This window comes from Astatotilapia calliptera, chromosome 3 (genome assembly GCF_964374335.1).
Source record: "Astatotilapia calliptera chromosome 3, fAstCal68.1, whole genome shotgun sequence".
Lineage (NCBI taxonomy): Eukaryota > Metazoa > Chordata > Actinopteri > Cichliformes > Cichlidae > Astatotilapia > Astatotilapia calliptera.
In genome coordinates, this window is record NC_137424.1 from 15,097,463 (window position 1) to 15,120,158 (window position 22,696).

Consider the following 22,696-nt stretch of genomic DNA (forward strand, 5'->3'; position numbering starts at 1 on the left):
CTGTCCCAACTGCGCCGCTTCTTCCTGCGCCGCCGCTCCCCAGACGCCACCGACGCCGTGATAACACAAGCGCCCCACTGTGTGGTCCTAGCGACCCCCCCCCACCCTATCGTCATCGTCATCATCATCGTCATCATCATCATTATCATCATAACACATATATGCCCCGGGGGGTCCTAGCGACCCCCACCCTAATCACCATAACACACATATGCCCCGAGGGGGTCCTAGCGACCCCCACCCTATCGTCATCATCATTATCATCATCATCATCATCATCATCACATATGCCCCATGGGGGTCCTAGCGACCCCAACCCTATCATCATCATCATCATCATCATCATCATATATGCCCCGTGGGGGTTCTAGCGACCCCAAACCTATCATCATCATCATCATCATCATCATCACATATGCCCGAGGGTGGGGTCCTAGCGACCCCCACCCTAATCACCATAAAACACACATATGCTCCCCCCAAGGGGGTTACCATGACTCCCCATCACCACCACCACCATCATCATCATCATCATCATCATCATCACCATCATCATCATCATCATCATCATCATCAATACCATCCTAATAACAACACACCTCGGGGGGTCACCACGACCCACGCCCCGAGAACAGGCGGGCGCACAAGGGTTAAGTGATCTAGGTAGCTCTGTTTTGGAAGTGCAGTTCATGCTAGAAATGTGTTTTGGAGTTTGTACGTGCTTTTTGGAGTTTGTACGTGTTTTGTCTCTAGGGGCCACCGCATATATTTATATATAAACATATATAAATAAAACACTTTTTTTTTTTACATTAGTAATTCCTTTTGTGCATAATTTTATATTATTGTTAATAATAAATTAATTAAACAACAAAACAACCTGAAGAGCCGGCTCTCTAAAAAGAGCCGGAAATCCCATCACAAGTACGCCAAGCTGCATGTGCGCTGTGCCTCTTAAATCGATCCATAACAAAGACCGTAACGGAAATGACCGCATTTCATGCTCAAAATAAAATACTGGATAATTTTTGGATAAAGTGCACCGTAGTTAGCAGTCATTAACATAAATTTAAAGATAAATAATGACACTGTAGTGATAATTAATATTAGTTATTGATATGCTAGAGGGTGGTGTTGACTCACAAACGAGGGAATTAGCCTAAATTAACTATGATTCTGTGTTTATGCCTGTCATGTCCTGTCATGTCATTATGATAATCTTTTTCTGGTATCTGGTTCTGTCCATGCTCAGTCTGGTATGGGGTTCTCTGTAATACTGAATGTGAGAGATGTTGAACCAGTGAAAGAGATGTTTATGTTATTTCTTATTTGTATTCATTTTAGAACCACATCCTTACTCTCCAGCGAGAGTGTGAGTTTGATGTGGGCTCGTTGTAAATAAAGTTCTTCAACACTCTGACATCATTCCACGCCCTGAAAGGACCTTTTTTTTTTTTTTTTTTTTTACCAGGGAACAGTACAGAATCACGTTTCAGAGAATGTCGACTAGGGTGTCCACTCTAAGATTCTGCTAAGATTAATCACGTCTGCAGCATCTGTAAAGAGTTATGAGAGAGCAAAACACATTGCAATGCTGTAATTATTTCTTTTTTTGTTGATTTTACCCATTATTTGAGGTCACTGAAGTTTGATGTTAATAGTTTGGAAATTTAGCTTTTGGCAGTTACATTTATGTGGTTATGATGTATTTTGTATTCTGTTCGAGCAACTGGTTTAAATTCTTTGAACAAACCAGATTTGGTTAAATACACCCTCTCTAAGCGCTGAAACATTTCTCTGTCAATGGCTTTTATTTGAAAATGAAATTAGAATTAGAACATTTTAATATGCTTGGATAAGACTTTAATAGTTTTGTGAAATATTTTAACAAACATTTGTGGAAATGCTCATTTAGGTTTGGGGGATGCGTCTACATGTATTCTTGTGACGTTTGAAAGTGGGCGAGTGCCTGAAACGCCTCCTACACTTTTGACAGATGTACGGTTTCTCTCAAGTGTGGATTCGCTGATGACGCTTCAGATGTGATGACTGATTGAATCCCTCGTCGCACTCATCACAATAGTACGGCTTCTCTCCTGTGTGGATACGCTTATGCCTCTTCAGATGTGATGACACACTGAAACCCTTCCCACACTGATCACAGGAGTGGGGCTTGTCTTCAGCGCGGTTATGCTGATGTACCTTCAGACTGTATAGATGACTGAAGCTCTTTCCACATTCATTGCAGGCATAGGGCCTTTCTCCCGTGTGGATACGCTGATGGACCGTCAGACTTGATGACTGACTGAAGCTTTTTCCACATTCATTGCAGGCATAGGGCCTTTCTCCCGTGTGGATACGCTGATGAACCTTTAGGTCTGATGATCTACTGAAGCTTTTTCCACACTCATTGCAGGCATAGGGCTTTTCTCCCGTGTGGATACGCTGATGGAACGTCAGACTTGATGACTGACTGAAGCTTTTTCCACACTCATTGCAGGCATAGGGCTGTTCCCCAGTGTGGATACGCTGATGAATTTTCAGGTCTGATGATTGACTGAAGCGCTTGTCACACTCATTGCAGGAGTAGGGTTTTTCCGTAGTGTGGATACGCTGGTGACGCTTCAAATGTGATAAACTCCTGAATCTTTTCCCACACTGGTCAAAGAGGCAGACTTTGCCTCCATGTTGGCTGGGAAGATCAAGCTGTTCTTCATAAAAATCTACCCCAACCTCCTCATGAAGTCTGTCTGGGTTGTTCTGGTTTTAAAGAGAAAGAAGAAAGAGACAGAGTGATGTCAGGGTTCCTGGGTCGGTGACCCAGTGTTTTCAGTTTTGTTCATGTTCAGTTCATTTTGCCACTTCAATGTTCTCACTTCCTGCTTTTCCTGTGTCAGCTCGTCTCGTGTCATTAGCCAGATTATGTTCAGCTGTGTACTCACCGGTCTCTCATTATCATCCTCATCAGTCTGTGTATTTAAGCCCTCTGTTTCTACTCGTTCACTGTCGTGTCGTTGATGTTGATGTGATGTTGTCCTGCCCGTGTGTTCCCTCAGTTCAGTCAGCCATTCAGTTGTCCAGCCAGTCAGTGTCCGTTCACCCTCTGTTCATCCACTCCTTATAATAAACCCTCACCAGTCTTCACCTACCTGCGAGTCCTGCGTTTGGGTTCCTTCTTCCTCACCTCCACACAACGCCTGACAAGTGACAACAATCTAAAACATTGTCACGTCTGCTGAGGCAGACGGTGTGGAGATGAGAAAGTGTGGACACAAATGCAGGAAATGGAGATGGAGTGAGAAGATAAAATAAAATCAAGCTTTTATTTTGGGCTGCACAAAACACTACAAAACAAAGGGCAAAGGGAGATTGAGATAAACTAGCAAAACCCTAAATTGGGGAATGCTTTGGTAGACATAATTAGTGTATGAATTCTAGAGTAACGGCTGATAAAGAAAATGTTTTCGGCTTTAACTCTGTTTTCCTCCTTGGCAAATTTCATTCAAGTCTATTACTCTCTATCACACATGAGTACACTAGCATGTGTTCTTCTAGTGTCAGCAGGTTATAACATAACAAAAGTAATGGTTGGACTGCAAACAAAAGCCAGAAATGTAAAGTCAAAGAAAACAGAGCATGTCACAAAGCCTCAAATACGGATGTCAGCATATGTAGACGTAACCTCTGTGAGCTCAGCAGCCATTTTGGAACAAGTTCAGGCAGTTATTTCACAGCTTTGACTTAAATAAGTGGTGAGAGAGACATAACTACATTTAGATCATGACTAGGACATAAAAACTGCTTGTATTAAATCATTAAATCTGATTGAAATCAGTTAAACCTTATGAATTCCAAAACAAAGACTATATTAATCTAAATATTTTAGTTTGCTATGTATGCTTGTTTTCCCCTGCCAGCCAATAAAGCTGTGATTTTGGGTTCATCCCTCGAGTCTGAGTGCCTGCATTTTGGGTCCAGCTCCTGCCTGGTTAAAGGGACTTACCTTTGCCAGTGTCAGCATTTGCCGCTGGTTCTCATCGTCCACAAACTCCTCCTTACTGCCATAAAACAACACCGATGTTAAGGCTTTTCACTCAGGTACAAGAAATATTTGTAAGAAGAAATATTTGTGAGTAGCAATAAGAAAGATAATCCAGATAGATACTTCAAATTTACAGACATTTCATCTTAAGGCTGTGCAGTTTTTAAAGAAAAACTGGATGTGAAATATTAATTCAATTTAAATTAAAGTAAGGAGAAGTGCAAAACACTCTGAATGTCCTTTGATTTACTTAATTACTATGCACTTAATGCATACATATTATTAAAATTTTTGGTATAATGGTTGTACTGATGTATATCAAGTTGAAATGCTCCCAAAAATGGCACCACAGCATGTAAAAATATAATATAAGCTCTGGCGGACTTGGTTCTATGGTAGGTCTTAAAGGGTTAAGACATCACATATTTTCAAAAGCGCTCCAATGTTTTCGGAGACGTCTGTTACCCACCAGCTCAATAGCTGCCGTCGTTCAAGGAACACTAGCGCCGTTGAGAACACCGGACTCCCGGCAAATTGTTTTCAAACCCACCGCCGTCTTTCGCTACTCAGGTTAAACATGATATATAAGTCACTTAGGTAACTTAAAAATTATTTTGTTTGGCTTTTTTTTAGTATTTTATTTGTTCCTGAGTAAATCTGTTTGGCTGAGATTAAAGTTTTTACACAGCGGAATAAACGTTAAGCAGACAGCTGATTATCAGAAGTGTGAGATGCTCGAGAATATACTCCGATGTATTTTAGATAGCAAGGAGCAGACGGCTGAGTTTATTAAACTTCACCAAAACAATCTGCAAATTTCAATAAAAGTTTAATAAACTATCATCTTGTCTTTATTTTTAGCTAGCGCATACCTTAAACATTTAAAGCTGTAAGCTAATGATAGTTATATATATTATATACTACATATATTTATGTGACATGTTTTGTGACAATAAAAGTGATTTGATTTATATAAGAGCAGATGCTGCTGGTGCAATAAGCTGTACGTTTTACGTCCAATGGATGATGATCTGATTAGTCGACTAATCAAAAAAATAATCGATGACTAGTCAACTATCAAAATAATCGTTTTCGGCAGCCCTAACTGACATCTTGGATCAGTGTATTTTTCTTCATATTCATTTGCTCCTGTTTCATTTTTAGCCTTGTACTAGCCAGCTCGCTTCGCTTAAAGTGCTCCACTAGCTGCACCTAGTGCTCTGATGGTGGTTTCTTTGAGAGCAGTATTGACTATGAGCTGGAGTGTGTGTCCAGCACAGCGGATAGAGGCCCATCCATGTTTTTCTTCAAGCAGTCGCATTGCTGCCACCATATTGGAACCACTGTCATGTACTACTGCTTTTATTTTGGCACGCAAGATGTCAAACTTTGTTAGCACCTCTTCCATCCATGTCACTATATTGGCACTAGGGCTGGGTATCGTCACTGATTTCTAGAATCGATTCAATTCTGGTTCACAAGGTCCCGAATCGATTCGATCCACGATTCGATTTAATTCGATTCGATTCTATTTAAATCTGGGAAATTTTGACAGTCAGAAATATAATTCAGATCAGTACATTTACATATTTTTGTATCAATAAAAAGGAAGCTGACACACGCAAGACTTTATCACAGGTGTGAGCGTCACAGCAGATGCCTTTGTGTCAAAGTAGCTGAAGATAAAACACAGAAAAACATGAAGGTGATTTTCCTGGCCTGGGATTTTATAAAAATATTCTGCAGTACATCAAAAACGAAAGAAAACCATTAATCAACATATGAACATTACCTCTGACGTTACAGCGGTTTTATTAGAGACACGGCTAAGCATTTTGCATTTTGAATAATTTTAAAAAGTTTAAATTTGTTCAGTATTGAACAGCAGAAATGAGGTTTTCTTTTCGGAAGAATGTAAAAGGGAAAAAAACAGCGGCCGACAGCACTGTAAACAACAGTAGACTGGTGCGTAACAAGCAAGCGAATAATGAAGAAAGGGAAACTGTTCTTGAAGTACAGAGAGAGAGAGAGAGAGAGAGAGCTGCGCATCGCGATGGAAGCAAAACAGTAAAAGTCAGAGTGAATTCATGACGATGTTTATGTGAAGCGTTTGGATCTTCTTTTGCTGCTGGTTCGGTCAATATTGTTTGGAGAGACATCAGACTAACAGCTTTAGAATCAGCGCATAAAGGGCGCGTACACAAAGCGCGGACCCGCCGACAGATCAGAATCAGCGAGCTGTCGGCTTTCAGCCCCGACCGTGAGAAAGGCGACATCTAATTGATTCTGATCCGCGGGTCGCGCTGTGTGTTTAAGTCTATGTGCAGAATTCCTGTACCTGCTCTCATTTACTGTCTTAACTGTTTGGTGGTTCTTGAAATTTTGTGAGATGTCACCAGAGATTCTGGCATTTCGGGCAAAATAAATTTATATAAAAAAATCGATTCAGGATTTTAATGAATCGATTTTACGTTATCCAAGCCAGAATCGATTTTAATCGATGAATCGATTATAAAAACCCACCCCTAATTGGCACCAGTATGCCTCTCCTCAAGAGGCATGGTGTAAAGGATGAAGCTCTTCATCTTCCAATCTTCACTCAGGAAATGGCAAGACACACCAAGGTAGGCCTCTGCATGGCTGGTCCAGATATCAGCAGTCAGGGTGAAAAAACCTTTGACACCACCAAGGGTCTGCTTTACCTAAAGATATGAGATGATTTGGAACAATAGTAAGCATTAGGGAAATATATTACAGTATATTTTTTCATTATTAATAACGCTTGTCAGTTTATGCATCAAGATTTAAATTTACCAATTGAATAATTCAGTTACATCAAATACAGTTACGCATGTTAAACAATAAACATTCAACATATAATTAAAAAAAAACAAAAAAAAAAACTTTCCACTACTGTACATGCTTTAACCCTTTAAGACCTACCATAGAACCAAGTCCGCCAGAGCTTATATTATATTTTTACATGCTGTGGAGCCATTTTTGGGAGCATTTCAAGTTGCTATACATCAATACAACCATTATAGCCCAGATTTTAATAATATGTATTCATTAAGCGCATAGTAATTACATAAATTGCAAAAAAGTGCAATAAACTACAAAAAAATTGAAAATCGTTTTTGATTTTTTAACATATATTTGTAGTTAGAGAAATTTAAGAGGCTTATCCCTCAAAACTGTAAATACAAAAAAGTTGCACAAAATAGTTTCCCACCACAGGAAATTTATTTTGAGTGTCTTCATAGTTTTATTTTTGAAATACACCAATTTTTATACACTGCAGGAAAAACGAAAATAAATATTATACTGCAAATTTGCAAAAAAGCAGCATATGCATCAAAATAAACTATTTCCAGCAGTGCAATATGAGTCCTAAGCATCCCAGAAACGACACAGAAAGTCATAAAGTCAAAGATAACTTTTAAAAAGAGCAGTATAGGCCCTGAGGCCCTGATCGCAAAAAAGACTACATTTCCGCGAAAATGACGTCACTTCCGGTTTCGGCCAGGTAATGGCGGAAATGCAAAAGTTCGCGCTGACGTCTATTCCAACGTAGGAAGTGTTTTGATCAGCTGATCGGACCGGCAAAGCGTGTTTCTGGAATATTATGTTTTTGTTCCTGCAAGCGCTTTTTATGCAGTTTTTGCAAAGCTTTATGTGGAAGGAAACCGTGACCTAGGACAAGCTGATGGCACAATATGTAAGTACAACTCCTCCGGTTTCATATGCAAAAAAATTTTTTGCGCTAGCTTACGTGGTTGCAGTGCTACCGGGATTTAAAAATAGTTACGCATAACAGAGCGTTCCCGCTCCGATCGGCTCTAAAGGGTTAACCAAGATTAATTTATTGGTTGCTCAGTCAGCAAGCTCTTAATATTATTTCATCATGAAATGTATTAAATTCTAATACAAATGGCTATTTTGTGTTTGTGGTGTGAGAGAGTGGAGAGAAAGAGAGACCAACCTTCTTAAAGGTAGCATCATATTTCTTTTCCATCAATTTGGTGAAGTGGGATCGGCCTGTTAAGTAGTTATCATGGTAATCTGAGTTGAACTGCTTGATCATCTCTTTGAAACCTTGATCATCAACCATAGACAGGAGTCTCATGTCCGTCACCAACATGTTCAAGATTGATTCAGTCAGGACATCTGCTTGCCGAGGTTTACATGTTGTTGGCTTGGTGACAAACTCGTCCATTAAAGACGAACATATTTTTTTAGCAGTCCTGTAACGTAACGTTTACAGCTATCAATATAAGTAATAATAAGTAGTGCTCTCAGCGTTAATCTCGTCAATACGACGTTAACGCGGCAAATCCCAGTTAGCTCGATAATGCTGTGCGAGGGCTGCACGGGGCTCACTAACGGGGATTTGCCGCAATAATGCAATTATGGCGTTAACGTCATATTAATGAGATTAATGCTGACAACACTAATAATAAGTAGCTCGCTGTTTACGCTAATGTTAGCAGCTAACTAGCCAATTAGCTTACCGAGACGACTGTACCACGACGTGCTTCCTTTTTTTTTTGCCTGTCCCGTTTGGCTCTTTTGCCATCAGAATTATTGTCTAAAGGCAAAGAAAGATGCTCAACGGATTTACTTTACCAAATTGACCATCCCAGCCTTGCCATAATGGTCTATTTGATTCACCTTTTATTATTTATTTTATTTTCACTTGCTGAATACGGGACAGACTTGACTGGGGGAAAGAAGGGAAGAAAGAAAGAGGGAAAGAGAAACAGCTGAGAAGAGGGACGGGGGAGAAGGGCAAAAAAAACCCCAACAGAATGGGCAGGGAAAAAAAAAAAGAAAATGCATATATCGATCACCTGGATCACCAGTTGAGAAAGAAAAAGGAAAACAAGCAGAAGAGAACAAGAGTAATAGAATAAACAACATCACAATGATATATGGGAATATGACAGTAAATACTAAATATTAAACATTATTGTGCAGCACATAAGATCAACAGAACACAGTGTGCTTTGAGGTAGGAGCCAAAAAGGGTGTAGTTTGTGGGTGTGATCACCCGTGTGTACACCTGTGAGCATGGACGCGCTTGTTTTTTTTAAAAGGTTCCTTCATGTAATGATCTGCTAGAGGGTGTGGGGGGGCCACAACCCCGTCCTCCAGGGCATGAAGCAGGTATGGAGGAGATCAAAACTCCAGACATCCAGAGGCCCCCAGAACACAAGAGACCAAGGAAGACCAACAGAGGGGCAGCCGCGCCACTGTCCCAGAAAGAGCTGAGGAGAGTCCCAGATGAGGGCTCACTCAGTAGCCGCAGAGCAGAAGCCAGGGGAAGTTGCAGTGACGCGCTCGTGAGCTCCGCCGGCAGCCAGCCGTGCCTGAGTGACCAAGCCCCAGGACGAGAGGCCGGGGACACCCCACCTCCGAAGTGGCTCGAGCGAGCCCCAGGCTCCAGGCCCCGACAAGGAGTGAGCCGGTGTGTACCTGGATGCCCATCCCCGGACACAAAGAACCACCAACGCACCGATGTCTGAGGGAGTCCGCCACTGGCAGGGGAAGTGGTGGTGGGGGGAGATAGGTCTCCAAACCTTGGAGGGCCTGAGATGTCCCCAGAGAGGTGGCGTCTGATAGCCAACCTGACATATAGACACAGACATACAGGCACACACAGATACAAACATCCATTCCCACCCTTATGCTCTCATATGCACTTGCTCCACACTCAACCAACGTGGAGACAGACATAAAGAGATGCTGTACACACGATCACACTCCCCAAGCGTACTCTACGAACCGGGTCTAGGTACCCTTGCCCCTGGAGGGGGGAACTGCATCCAGACCCAGGTGGTGTTACCCTTTTCCCTGCGGTGGGAAGAGGCAGACCGCCCCGACTCCGCAGTAGCAGGGAGGCCCCACACCCCAGACCGCAGTCGGACGGCCAACTCCTCCTCCTAGCCCCCCTGCTCCAGCGGGCCACAGAGAACGGGGGTGAGAGAAGACTCCAAACCTCCCTCCACCCGCTCATTGTAGTGTTGATGCATGTGTGTTCTAAGGTGCCAGAAGGGGACAGGGGGGGGCGGGGGTAGCCTCCTCTGCACCCTGGTGACATAACCCTACTCCAAGGCCCTGCATGTGTGGGTGGTTGTGGTGGAGCAGGAAGAGAGAGGCAGCTGGAGATGGGGAGGGAAGGAAGGGAGGGGCAAGTGACCCCTACCTGGGGCCAGCTCCCCCGCTGACCCCAGTAGGCACCCCCATACTCCGCGACCCGCCAGGGAAAGGGGGCCCAGGCCCATCCAGACCAGGGCCCAGTGCAGCAGCGCCCCCCGACCCCACAGAGCCCGGGACAGTCCACCCAACCCCACCACAGAGAAAACTGCACCCACCCCCCCATCCACTCATCTTCCAGATTACATAAGACAATAGACGCCCAGGCTGAGATCTTCCTCCACCTCTCCTGTATCTCCCCCTCCTGCAGGGAGAGTTCCTGAAGAGCGGAAAGCTCCTGCGAGATGTCACAATCTCCCCCACCAGTTGAAGAGCCCCCCAGGTGGCTCGACGCACCGGCGGCACCCTGCACCAGGGCTGGGCCCCCATGCACCCACGCGCCCACAACCCCGGCAACACACCAACCAGGACCCAAGCTCCCAAGGCCAGGCCAGGGCCCCAGCCCAGAGACGAAGCGCCCCCAGAACCTCACGCCCATCCCGGACCCACCCAGGGGCAGCCAGGCTACCAGGTCAGTAACCCACGTCCATCAGCACAGACCCTCCCCTAGCCCCGCTGCACGCAGCCATGAGGAAACAGTCACCCGAGAGCCAACAGAGCCCCTAACCGGACATGACCGCTACCCCGGATTGAGCCCCCCAAGGAAGATGCCCCTGGGGAACCCCCCGACGCCCTAGGCCTGTCCTTACCCCCACACCAATCACAACAGTGAAGGCGGGACCAAACTATGACCCCCCCACCCCCACTAGGTGATGGAGCTGATCAAAGGAGCCCAGAGCATTTGATCTGGTGTGGTGGCAGAGGCTGTATCAAGACTAATGTAATCTAATAGATAATTTCTATATTGGTTAGAATTAAGATTATTTTTATTTTTCCAGTTCATGAGGACTGTTTTCTTGGCTATGCATAGGGCAGTGAAAACCATATGGGCGATATTCTTTTCTGAAGTGACATTATCTAAGATGCCCAACAAACACACTAAGGGGGAAGTTGGAATGTTACATTTCAGACACTTTGATAAGTCTTCACATATCTCGCGCCAAAACTTCTGAACTGGTGGACAGAACCAAAGAGCATGGATATAATTGTCCGGTGAATTGGTTTGGCAGTGTGAGCAGTTGTTGGTAGACGTAAAGCCCATCTTGAACATCCGATGACCTGTATAGTGCACTCTATGTAATATTTTGTATTGAATTAATTGAAGACTGGGATTTCTGATTAGATGAAAGGTTTTTAAGCAACTCTGAGACCAGAAGTTTAGGTCTAAGTTAACTGATAAATCCGCTTCCCATTTTGCAATAGGAAGTGATATTGATTCATCTGTTTTAGAAAGCATTCTGTATATTTTGGATAGTAATTTGGGGGTTTAAGAGTAAGAAATTGAACCACACTTGGTGGTGTTTGTAGTTCAACTTGACCCGGTTTAAATTTCTTTTTTACTATGGATTTAGTTTGTTGATATTCTAAAAATCTTTTCTTGTTGATCCCATATTGTGTAACTAGTCCGTCAAATGAAATAAATTCTGTTCCTTCTAGTATATGTTCTAAATATTTGATTCCTTCACCACTTCAATCTGAAAAGTTTATCATATTATTGTTTTGTAATATGTCAGGGTTGTTCCAGATAGGTGTATGTTTGCATGGGATTAATGAAGATGCCGTCAATTTTAGAAACTCCCACCATGCTGTCAGAGAAGAGCTGATGTTGATGCTTTTAAAGCATTCATGTCGTTGGATGTTTGAGCTGATAAATGGTAGGTCTGAGATCTCTAGATTATTGCAAAGTGCTTGTTCTACACGACGTGCTTCCTTTTCAGATGCTCATGCATCGCCGTCATACTGTCATGGAAGGCAAGTTCCATTTTGCTCATTTTGCATTGGACCTTCTTTTCTTTTGTTTTGTCAAAATGCTCCCAGACTTTTGAGTTCCATTGCCGAGTAGCCATGATAACGGAGACAGCTTCTGTACACCGTTATAAGCGTGCCACAAAACCAACCAATCACAGACTTGGATGCAAAAATTCTGATTTGCTGTTTTGGTCTCCAATCAGCTTGCTAGCTACTGTAGCTAAGCCCAGGCAAATATCCCAGAATGCATTTCATCCACAACTCAAATTGAGGCAGTGGTGGAGGAACGCAGAATTTGAAATATACATATTTCTTTCTGGGTCACAAAAAAAAAAGATATTTTCATGATAGATTGTTGCTGTCAGGACATCACATATTTGCAAAAGTGCTCTAACATTTTCAAAGATGCCTGTTACCCACCAGCTGACCTCACAGCTGGACTGGCCATCGGGCATACTGGGCATTTGACACAAAGCTGGAGTTATTCTGTCTTTGCTGCACAGCTGCCTCTTCTCTCCTCCTCTCCCCCTCCTTCTCCTGTTGCCACTTCAATCATGAAACTGATAAATGATCAGCTGATCGGCTTTTCTTTCGCAAGTCCTGTCGGTCTTGTTTGTTTATCACCCACTTTGCGCCAAAAAGAGGAAACAAGCAGATGTCACGATGAACAACAGCAGCGTTTAAGCTTGATCAGCTGTTGTTAGAATTTATTTAATATTAATTTCTAGTATCAGCTGATGTTTGTTGGAGCCACAGCTGTAAAAGCTGCTGGTCATGATATCGGGTTGGATATGTGGTGAGAGGGAAACATCTGGGGTAAACTGTATAGAAATCATACATATATACAAACGAGACAGTGTACATCACTGTCACAACAGTGTTTGTGAAGCAGTATGTTTAAGATACATTGACAGTCTCATGACGACATGATTCAGATATAAGACGCAAATAAAGTCAATCAGACGAATGTAACATTTGTGTTAAATACTTTTGAATTTCACCCAAAACACCCTTTTTTAAAATTAAATATGTCATTTTGCATCTCACTCTCCTACCTGTGTGATCTGAGTCTGTGTGCGTTCGTGTGTGTGCGCGCTGCATGGTGACGTACGCGCGTGCATGTGTGCCCCGGTCACAGCTCCTTTCAGCATGGCCGGAGGTAAGTCATTGCCATGTTGCTCAGTTTGTTCAGACCCCAAGCTGCAATGTGAATACAGCCGAACCGCCGCATTTTTATTTGTCGTTAAGAGACTCATTCGGGATAAGTTTTGTGGAGGACAGAGTTTGCTAATATACGTTTTTAATGAGTTTTAGCCGAGAACGCAGCTGAAATGCTAGCATGCTAAGTTAGCCTGAACGCTAGAGGCTTGTGAGCGTATTCGCTGCAGTTTTTTTAACAGCGTGCACTCTTTTTTCCTTCGTCAGGAGAGGTGTACTGGCAGGCGCGTGACACACACAGAACAGACACTTATTTCTGTGTTGCAGGTATGGAGATGTTCTTATGTTTTGGAGATGCAGTCTTTCATTCATTGTTTTTATAAGTACAGTGTTGTATTGCCTGGATGGCGGTTATTAATATAATTGTACTGAAGTATAATGTTTGAACTATAAGCACTAGAATATTGGGTCCTGGTTATTGAATTGTATTTATCTGACTGTTTATTTGTTTTTGAATTATTTTGTTTATTGTTCTTACAAGTTGTTTTTAATGATTTTTCAGTGACATGTTATTTATTTTATGCTTTTTGTTTTTGAGGGCTTAAGTTAATGTTTTAAAACAATTTGTTGTATTAGATTTATTATATTATTGTGGTGTTAATGAAGCTGCAGGCACAGCTCCTTTCAGCATGGCCGGAGGAGAGGTGTACTGGCAGTCGCGTGACACACAGATCAGACACTTATTTCTGTGTTGCAGATGTGCAGTAAAGAGCCAAAGACCCAAGTGCTGTCTCCTGCCTCTTACTTTCACGCCAGAACACAACGCAATGACGGGTGTAACACATGAACGGGTTACACGAACAGGAAGCTCAAACTGTTTAAAAACATGAATTCAAACTCCAGCATAAGAAAGCAAACAGCAAAACTTTATTTATACAGGCAGAAACACAAAATGCTGCTCAAAGCAGAAGCTAGCACAGACAAGAACCTCAGTAATCAGATTGTAAACACTGATCATGTGATTCAACATGTTATTCCAGCATTAAAGGTAAAAACAGCTTCAGTTATATTGTTGGAAACAGATGCCGGTCACAGATAACTTGAGGTGTTGCTCTTCAACCTGTAAATGTGGTTCAGCATCTACAGGTTGGAGCTTCACATATTTCCTGGTTTGTGCATGCTCATTATTAGTGCACTAATAATGAGCAGCCCAGAGACTTACTGAGGTCCCAGACTCTGCTTCAGTCCATCCAATGTCCTGCTCAGCTTCTAGTCAGAGTCCAGGTTTTAATAAGAACTAAAGTCCAGTTTCCAACACACACATGAAGATCACAATAATGACACTGTCAGTGGTCTTTGAGATTTATTAGAAATCTGTCTTATCTTAAGTTCAGCTCTGTGAAAAGGCATGGATCCGCCTCACAGAGAGCATCGATCAGAAGTGAGGTGGCTGTACTTCCTTTTCGTCGCACTGTGTCAATAACGTCTCGTGCTTTATCATCTTTTCCCTGCTGTGATATGACTGATTCCATCTCCTGATCATTGATAATATGCTGCTCCAGGAGTTTATCCAGAAGTTTCTTTAAAACAGGTTCAGACACTCTGTCAATAAACTGTGAGCGAACTGTGAGCAGCCTCTCGTCTGCCGGGACTCCGGACTCATCTGGGACATTTCTCATTAAGGTTTCTGTTCTTGGTGCTGAAGGAACAAAGAAAGATAGACATTTAACAGCACTCTGAACTGAGGATGAAAAGAGAAGTATGATTTCAGTTTAAGTTTTATAGAATATAAAATAAAAAGTTTGTAGGGTAATTTCTGCTGGTATTTGGCAGGAATCTTACCTGGCAGGCAAACAGATGATTTCCAGATTTCATTCCCCTCTTGGTCTTTGACTATCAGAGTCACAAACCCTGAATTTGTATTCAGGAAAACTTGAAATGTTGGATGGTAATTTGGGCCAGACTTTGAGCGAAACTGTGTTTGCTAAACAACAACAGAAAGGTGCCATTTTCATGACGAGTGGGTTATCCAGGACTTTCATTTCAGCAGCATATAGTTTCTAACTGCTGACTCACCTTCGGCTGTATTATCCTGCTCTCAGGGTCACAGTGGACACTGTACCTTTGACCGAAGCTGAAAAGACAGTCAGCAGGGGTCTGGAGGTATTCAGCATCATCGTGTTGTTGGGCAGACACCTGCAGTGACAGGACAGTTTATTATGCTGGTAACATTAATAAGTCTATTCACCTGTAGAGCTTATTTAAACATATCAGGTGTAGAATATCATGTGTCAGTATGAATCAAAAACAATCATTCTTGAGATAGAATAGCTTTGCAGAGAAAAAAAAGCTCCATGATTTTATTTTTATCAGTGAAGTGTCAGATCTGACATTATGGGTCACAAACATCAAATGTTGACAGCTTAGGGTCATTACTTGGAGTGAATAAAGAAGAGCAGTGATTGGTCAACAATGTGGGTAAGAAAAGTTAAATGGAGCCTGACTCTTTGTCTCAGGTAATCAGAGTGGAGTGATCAGTAAACCTGTACATAACTTTAGTTTATTATCAGAAAGCTACTGAAAATCATTTGGATTCTGAGAGGACTACAGAGTGAAGATGATGAAACTATTTACCTCTGACAATGGGATATTTTCCTGGAGTAGAAACACGTTGATTCTTGCAGGCTCTGAAGGTCGGAAGAACAGCAGAACTTGGCCATTTACTGTTATGTTCAGGAGCCGCTTAAAAGACCGGATGATGCCCCACCCAGAGAGGTGAGGAACCTTCACAACCACATGGGTGGCAGTGATCTCCAGCGGCTCCAAGATGCTCATCCCATCATCAGAGATGTGGGCAACAGACAGCAGGCCATCAACACACAGCGCTGTGAAAGGAAAGAGCTTTTCATTCTGAGAGTTCAGATTTACTTCTCACCTTATCTGAGGATTACATCTCCTGCAAACAAGTTCACCTCCATCCTTTTTTGTTATAAATGTGAACAGCCCAAAACTTTTGCATTATTTATTACATAAAGCTCAGAACTAGGCATCAGTTATGTTACACGTTTGTGCAGTTATATATGTTCTTGGTTTGTAATTCATTTGAAAGCCTGATGCTTAACATTGTCCACCCCAGCTGTGAAACTCAGAAACCAGTCTTACTTGTTATCATCTATCGTCCACCTGGGCCTTACACAGAGTTTCTGTCTGATTTCTTAGACTTTATATCTAATTTAGTTTTGAGCTCAGATAAAATAATTATTGTGGGTGATTTTAACATCCATGTAGATGCTAAAAATGACAGCCTCAACATGGCATTTAATCTGTTATTAGACCCAATTGGTTTCTCTCAAAATGTAAAAGAACCCACCCACCACTTTAATCACACTCTAGATCTTGTTTTAACATATGGCATAGAAACTGAACATTTAACAGTGTTTCCTGAAAACCCTCTCCTGTCTGATCATTTCCTGATAACATTTACATTTACAATAATTGATTACACAGCAGTGGAGAGTAGACTTTATCAAAGTAGATGTCTTTCTGAAAGCGCTATAACTAGGTTTAAGAATATAATCCACCCACTGTTATCATCTTCAATGCCCTGTACCAACACAGAGCAGAGCAGCTATCTGAACGCTACCCCAACAGAGGTCGATCATCTTGTTAATAATTTCACCTCCTCACTACGTACGACTCTGGATACTGTAGGTCCAACAATCCCTTTAACGTTAACTAGTAATGACTTCATGAACTTCTTCACAAATAAAATTTTTATCATTAGAGAAAAAATTACCAGTAATCATCCCACAGGTGTAATATTATCTACAGCTACTCTTAGTACCATTGATGTTAAGTTAGACTCTTTTTCTCCAATTGATCTTTCTGAGTTAACTTCAATAATTACTTCCTCCAAACCATCAACGTGTCTTTTAGACCCCATTCCTACAAAACTGCTCAAAGAAGTCCTGCCATTAATTAATTCTTCGATCTTAAATATGATCAACCTATCTCTAATGATCGGCTATGTACCACAGGCCTTCAAGCTAGCTGTAGTTAAACCTTTACTCAAAAAGCCATCTCTAGACCCAGCAGTCTTAGCTAATTATAGGCCAATCTCCAACCTCCCTTTCATATCAAAAATCCTTGAAAGAGTAGTTGTCAAACAGCTAACAGATCATCTGCAGAGGAATGGTTTATTTGAAGAGTTTCAGTCAGGTTTCAGAGCTCAGCACAGCACAGAAACCTTTAGTGAAGGTTACAAATGATCTTCTTATGGCCTCTGACAGTGGACTCATTTCTGTGCTTGTCCTGCTAGACCTTAGTGCAGCATTCGATACTGTCGACCATAATATCCTATTAGAGCGATTAGAACATGCTGTAGGTATTACTGCACTGCAGTGGTTTGTATCATATCTATCTAATAGACTCCAATTTGTGCATGTAAATGGAGAGTCCTCTTCACACACTGAGGTTAATTATGGAGTTCCACAGGGTTCAGTGCTAGGACCAATTCTGTTTACATTATACATGCTTCCCTTAGGCAGTATTTTAGAAGACATAGCATACATTTTCACTGCTATGCTGATGACACCCAGCTTTATCTATCCACGAAGCCAGATAACACACACCAATTAGTTAAACTGCAGGAATGTCTTAAAGACATAAAGACCTGGATGGCCACTAACTTTCTGCTTCTTAATTCAGATCAAACTGAGGTTATTGTACTCGGCCCTGAAAAGCCTAGAAATATGGTATCTAACCAGATTCTTACTCTGGATGGCATTACCTTGGCCTCCAGTAACGCTGTGAGGAACCTTGGAGTCATTTTTGACCAGGACATGTCCTTCAAGGCACATATTAAACAAATATGTTAGACTGCTTTCTTCCATTTTTGCAACATCTCTAAAATTAGAAATATCCTGTCTCAGAGTGATGCTGAAAAACTAGTTCATGCATTTATTACTTCCAGGCTGGACTACTGTAATTCATTATTATCAGGATGTCCTAAAAACTCACTGAAAAGCCTTCAGTTAATCCAAAATGCTGCAGCTAGAGTACTGACAGGGACTAGAAAGAGAGAGCATATTTCTCCTGTTTTGGCTTCCCTTCATTGGCTTCCTGTTAAGTCCAGAATTCAAAATCCTGCTCCTCACATACAAGGTCTTAAATAATCAGGCCCCATCTTATCTTAATGACCTTGTAGTACCATATCACCCTATTAGAGCACTTCGCTCTCGCTCTGCAGGCCTACTTGTTGTTCCTAGAGTATTTAAAAGTAGAATGGGAGGCAGAGCCTTCAGTTTTCAGGCCCCTCTTCTGTGGAACCAGCTTCCAGTTTGGATTCAGGAGACAGACACTATCTCTACTTTTAAGATTAGGCTTAAAACGTTCCTTTTTGCTAAAGCATATAGTTAGGGCTGGACCAGGTGACCCTGAATCCTCCCTTAGTTATGCTGCAATAGACATAGGCTGCCGGGGGATTCCTATGATCCATTGAGTTTTTCCTTTCCAGTCACCTTTCTCACTCACTATGTGTTAATAGACCTCTCTGCATTGAATCATATCTGTTATTAACCTCTGTCTCTCTTCCACAGCATGTCTTTATCCTGTCTTCCTTCTCTCACCCCAACCGGTCGCAGCAGAGGGCCCCGCCCCTCCCTGAGCCTGGTTCTGCCGGAGGTTCCTTCCTGTTAAAAGGGAGTTTTTCCTTCCCACTGTCGCCAAAGTGCTTGCTCATAGGGGGTCATATGATTGTTGGGTTTTTCTCTGTATCTATGAAGCGCCTTGAGGCAACTTATGTTGTGATTTGGCGCTATATAAATAAAATTGAATTGAATTGAATTATAAATAAACTGCATTGTGGTTATTTGTATGATAAAGAACAGTTCATATTAGCTGAGCACCACACAGTAACACAGATGTTTCACAGCACAGTGCTCACCCTCCTTTGTTTCACAGTGTGGCAGGTGGAGCTCCCAGACTGCATCCTCAGAGCATGTGATGTTAAACAGCGGCCCTGCAGCTGTTTTTCCAGCTGATTGAAGGAGGCTCTCATCCCATTGGACAGTCCTGTACAACAGCTCCGCCTCCTGAGCCATAACAAACACTAGTCTGGTCAGAGTACACTGGAACACACCTGGACCAGGACACCTGAACCTGTAGGACACAGAAGGGCTGAAGCACTCCAACCAGCCTGTACGAGCTGAGGTCTGATCACCTCCAGCTGTATCACGCGTCTTGTCACATCATTACATACATGTTATCAACCTAATGTGAAATTAGAAGCACCTGTAGGTGATGTGTGTGAATTCAGTTTGTACTTGAGGGGTGAAGCTTGATGGAGGCTGGAATTAAGAGAGGAAATACATCAGCTGTTTAAAGCAGCAATAAACAAGTAAACGGTGAACAAACTATACAGAGTACACCCATCCATCCATCATCCATCCATTTTCTTCCGCTTTATCTGGGGTCGCGGGGGCAGCAGCCTAAGCAAAGAGGCCCAGACCTCCCTCTCCCCAGCCACCTCCTCCAGCTTATCCGGGGGAATACCAAGGCGTTCCCAGGCGAGCCAAGAGATATAATCTCTCCAGCATGTCCTGGGTCTGCCCCGGGGCCTCCTCCCGGTGGGACATGCCCAAACACCTCACCCATGATGCGCCCAGGGAGCATCCTTGTCAGACGCCCAAACCACCTCTGCTGGCTCCTTTCGATGTGGAGGAGCAGCGGCTCTACTCTGAGCCCCTCTCGGATGGCTAAACCTCTCACCCTATCTCTAAGGGAGAGGCCAGCCACCCTTCGGAGGAAGCTCATTTCTGCTGCTTGTATTCGCAACCTCGTTCTTTCAGTCATTACCCAAAGTTCGTGGCCATAGGTGAGGGTAGAAACATAGATGGACCACACAGCTAGTGGCGTGTGCCCCTAGGCACACAGAGTACACATCAGGTGTTATCTGTACACACTTTCAAAACTGCGAGTAACATACTGACAATGACACAGAATCTTAAACCTGATTGGTTGTCTGCCCTGTGCTTTAACACATCTGACACAATTTCTGTGCTGAAGGCCTCTTTTTTGTATCACAAGACAATCAGATCCACATGCTTTTCTCTCACCTTAATGTGCTTTATGTCATCTTTAGACAAATATAGCTCTGTGTCTAATGAGTCTGGATTTAGTCCGACCTCAGAGTAACCTGATGAGAGACAAACATCGAATAATTCAGGATTTCCTGGAACTCTAACTGGTGCTGTTTACAATCATATTAGTTTTTTAGTGGTTTTCTGATCAAATACAAACTGTCTGTGAGGGATTTCTCTTTCTTCCTTAAGGACCCATCATCTTCTTCAGCTGCAGCCTTCTCACTCACTAAAAAGATTTTAAAAAGTATTAAAATATTTTGACCAAAACCAGTACCTAAAAACACATCCTTAAAAACCCCCATAATTTATAGATTTTTGCAGAATGAAATAAGCACAAACGAGTGATATGCTGTTGATGAAATAGTGATGAATGTGACACAGAGTCTGAGTACTCACTGGTTTTGTCTATGGAAGATTTAAAAGTCTTGTCATCAACCCTGCAGAGAGCAACGGTAAAACACAACTGATTAATGGTGTACTAAGCCTAGCCAGAGAAGAAGAAAACAGACTTTACCATGAAGATCCTCAGTGTGGATCAATATAATATCAGCCTGATGCCTGCAGTTTAGTGTCAGCACAACTTTCACATCATATTCATCTCAGCACAACTAAAACATGCTGACTGACCTCAGAGTTTCAAGTCCACATCCTGGACTCTCCAGAAAACCACACAGATGCTTCACTCCTGAATCCAGCAGGTTGTTCAGGCTCAGGTCCAGCTGTCTCAGATGGGAGGGGTTGGACTTCAGTGCTGCTGCCAGATAATCACAGCTGATTTCTGACAAACCACAGCGACTCAATCTGTATAAAGAATGAAAGATGCAAGTTTATTAGACAAAGTGTGAGCTTGAAATCATTCAGTGTTTCATCATCTGTTCAGAGCTGAAGAAGGTTCAGAATGTAGAAGTTTAGAAAATGGAAACTCCAAACAGCTGAAGCCAACAGGAAGCAGCTTCAAACAAACACAACAAGAGAAAAAACTCTGAATGTTTCACATTAAAGTTGTACATTTCTCATAAAAACAGGACAAAGACTTGAAAAAGTCGTGTTTTTCCTTCCAGGAACCACAAGGCTTCACTTTTAAAGGTGAAGTGTGAAAGAAATGGACATATTTGAAGTCCAACACCTTTTTCCAGTCACATTTCCAGGACGCACTGGATGACGCAGACTGGGACATGTTTCAGCGCAGCTCTGATGACATCAACATGTTTACCGAAGCGGTTGTGGGATTTATCGGGAAACTAGCGGACGACACAGCAGAAAGAACTATCATCCGAACGTTTCCCAACCAGAAGCCGTGGGTGGATAAAAACATCCGCGACGCTCTGAGATCACGCACCGCTGCCTACAATAAAGGGCTTGTCTCTGGTAATATGGACCTATACAAGGCTGCGTCCTACAACATGCGCAGCGCGGTCCGAAAGGCAAAGCGGAGCTACGGGGAAAAACTAGAGTCACAGCTACAACAGTGCGACTCTAGGAGCCTGTGGAAAGGACTGCGGACTATAACGGACTATAAACGACCAGCTTCTTCAATGATGAATGCAAATGCTTCACTGGCTGATGAGCTGAACACGTTTTATGCTCGCTTCGACGCCGCAGCAATTAAAACAACAAACGGCTGCGCCCGCTCGGAGTGCACCAGTGAAGAAAATGCATTCGTCATCACAGAGCATGCCGTGAGGAACACCTTCAGGAGGGTGAACACCAGGAAGGCAGCAGGACCAGATGCAATCCCTGGCCGGGTCCTTAGAGCCTGCGCTGATCAACTAGCACCGGTGTTCACGGAGATATTCAACCTCTCCCTGGCCCAAGCTGTGGTTCCCACGTGCTTCAAACAGTCCATTATTGTCCCTGTTCCAAAGAAACAACAGCCCGCTTGCCACAATGACTACCGTCCAGTAGCACTGACTTCAATTTTGATGAAGTGTTTTGAAAGACTGATGAGAGATCACATCACTTCTTCACTTCCTGCCACCATCGACTCACTTCAGTTTGCTTACCGGACTAATCGTTCCACAGACGATGCCATATCTCACCTGCTCCACACATCCCTAAGTCACCTGGACACTGGCAGAGGGAATTATGTTAGGATGCTGTTCGTGGACTACAGTTCAGCATTCAACACAATAATTCCCTCTAAGCTTTTCACCAAGTTGACGGATCTAGGACTCAGCTCATCACTGTGTCAGTGGATCCTCAACTTCCTCACAGACAGACCCCAATCAGTGAGGGTGGGAAAACAAGTCTCCCCCTCCATCTCACTCAGCACTGGAGTGCCTCAGGGCTG

General features: G+C 42.8%; 2 protein-coding genes across 2 annotated transcripts in view; both read right to left on the bottom strand.

Annotated features, from left to right (window-relative positions):
* Window positions 1-1,811: 1,811 nt before the first annotated feature.
* On the bottom strand, window positions 1,812-4,187 carry LOC145422920 (uncharacterized). Its single transcript, XM_080294910.1, has 4 exons — window positions 4,177-4,187; window positions 4,004-4,058; window positions 3,150-3,197; window positions 1,812-2,760 (listed from the first exon to the last, which is right to left on the bottom strand). Exons 1-4 carry the CDS (start codon window positions 4,185-4,187, stop codon window positions 2,011-2,013), a joined length of 864 nt encoding a protein of 287 aa, XP_080151036.1. The 3' UTR covers window positions 1,812-2,010.
* Window positions 4,188-14,169: 9,982 nt separating this feature from the next.
* LOC113034810 (NACHT, LRR and PYD domains-containing protein 12-like) overlaps window positions 14,170-22,696 on the bottom strand; it is a 30,062-nt gene continuing 21,535 nt past the window's right edge. Inside the window, exons 10-19 of the mRNA XM_080298185.1 lie at window positions 21,034-21,207; window positions 20,803-20,843; window positions 20,564-20,632; window positions 20,380-20,459; window positions 19,556-19,611; window positions 19,209-19,423; window positions 15,899-16,149; window positions 15,341-15,460; window positions 15,107-15,248; window positions 14,170-14,963 (exon numbers count right to left, since the gene is read on the bottom strand). Of these exons, the coding sequence (XP_080154311.1) occupies window positions 14,644-14,963; window positions 15,107-15,248; window positions 15,341-15,460; window positions 15,899-16,149; window positions 19,209-19,423; window positions 19,556-19,611; window positions 20,380-20,459; window positions 20,564-20,632; window positions 20,803-20,843; window positions 21,034-21,207 (1,468 nt within the window). The 3' untranslated portion in view covers window positions 14,170-14,643. The remainder of the gene's footprint in view (window positions 14,964-15,106; window positions 15,249-15,340; window positions 15,461-15,898; window positions 16,150-19,208; window positions 19,424-19,555; window positions 19,612-20,379; window positions 20,460-20,563; window positions 20,633-20,802; window positions 20,844-21,033; window positions 21,208-22,696) is intronic.

What these genes read in the sequence shown, in the direction of transcription:
- LOC145422920 (XM_080294910.1), bottom strand. An exon ending in AAATGCTGACACTGGCAAAG is followed by an intron (nt 3,198 to 4,003) that starts GTAAGTCCCTTT and finishes GTCACTTGTCAG; the next exon opens with GCGTTGTGTGGAGGTGAGGA. An exon ending in CCCAAACGCAGGACTCGCAG is followed by an intron (nt 2,761 to 3,149) that starts GTAGGTGAAGAC and finishes CTTTAAAACCAG; the next exon opens with AACAACCCAGACAGACTTCA.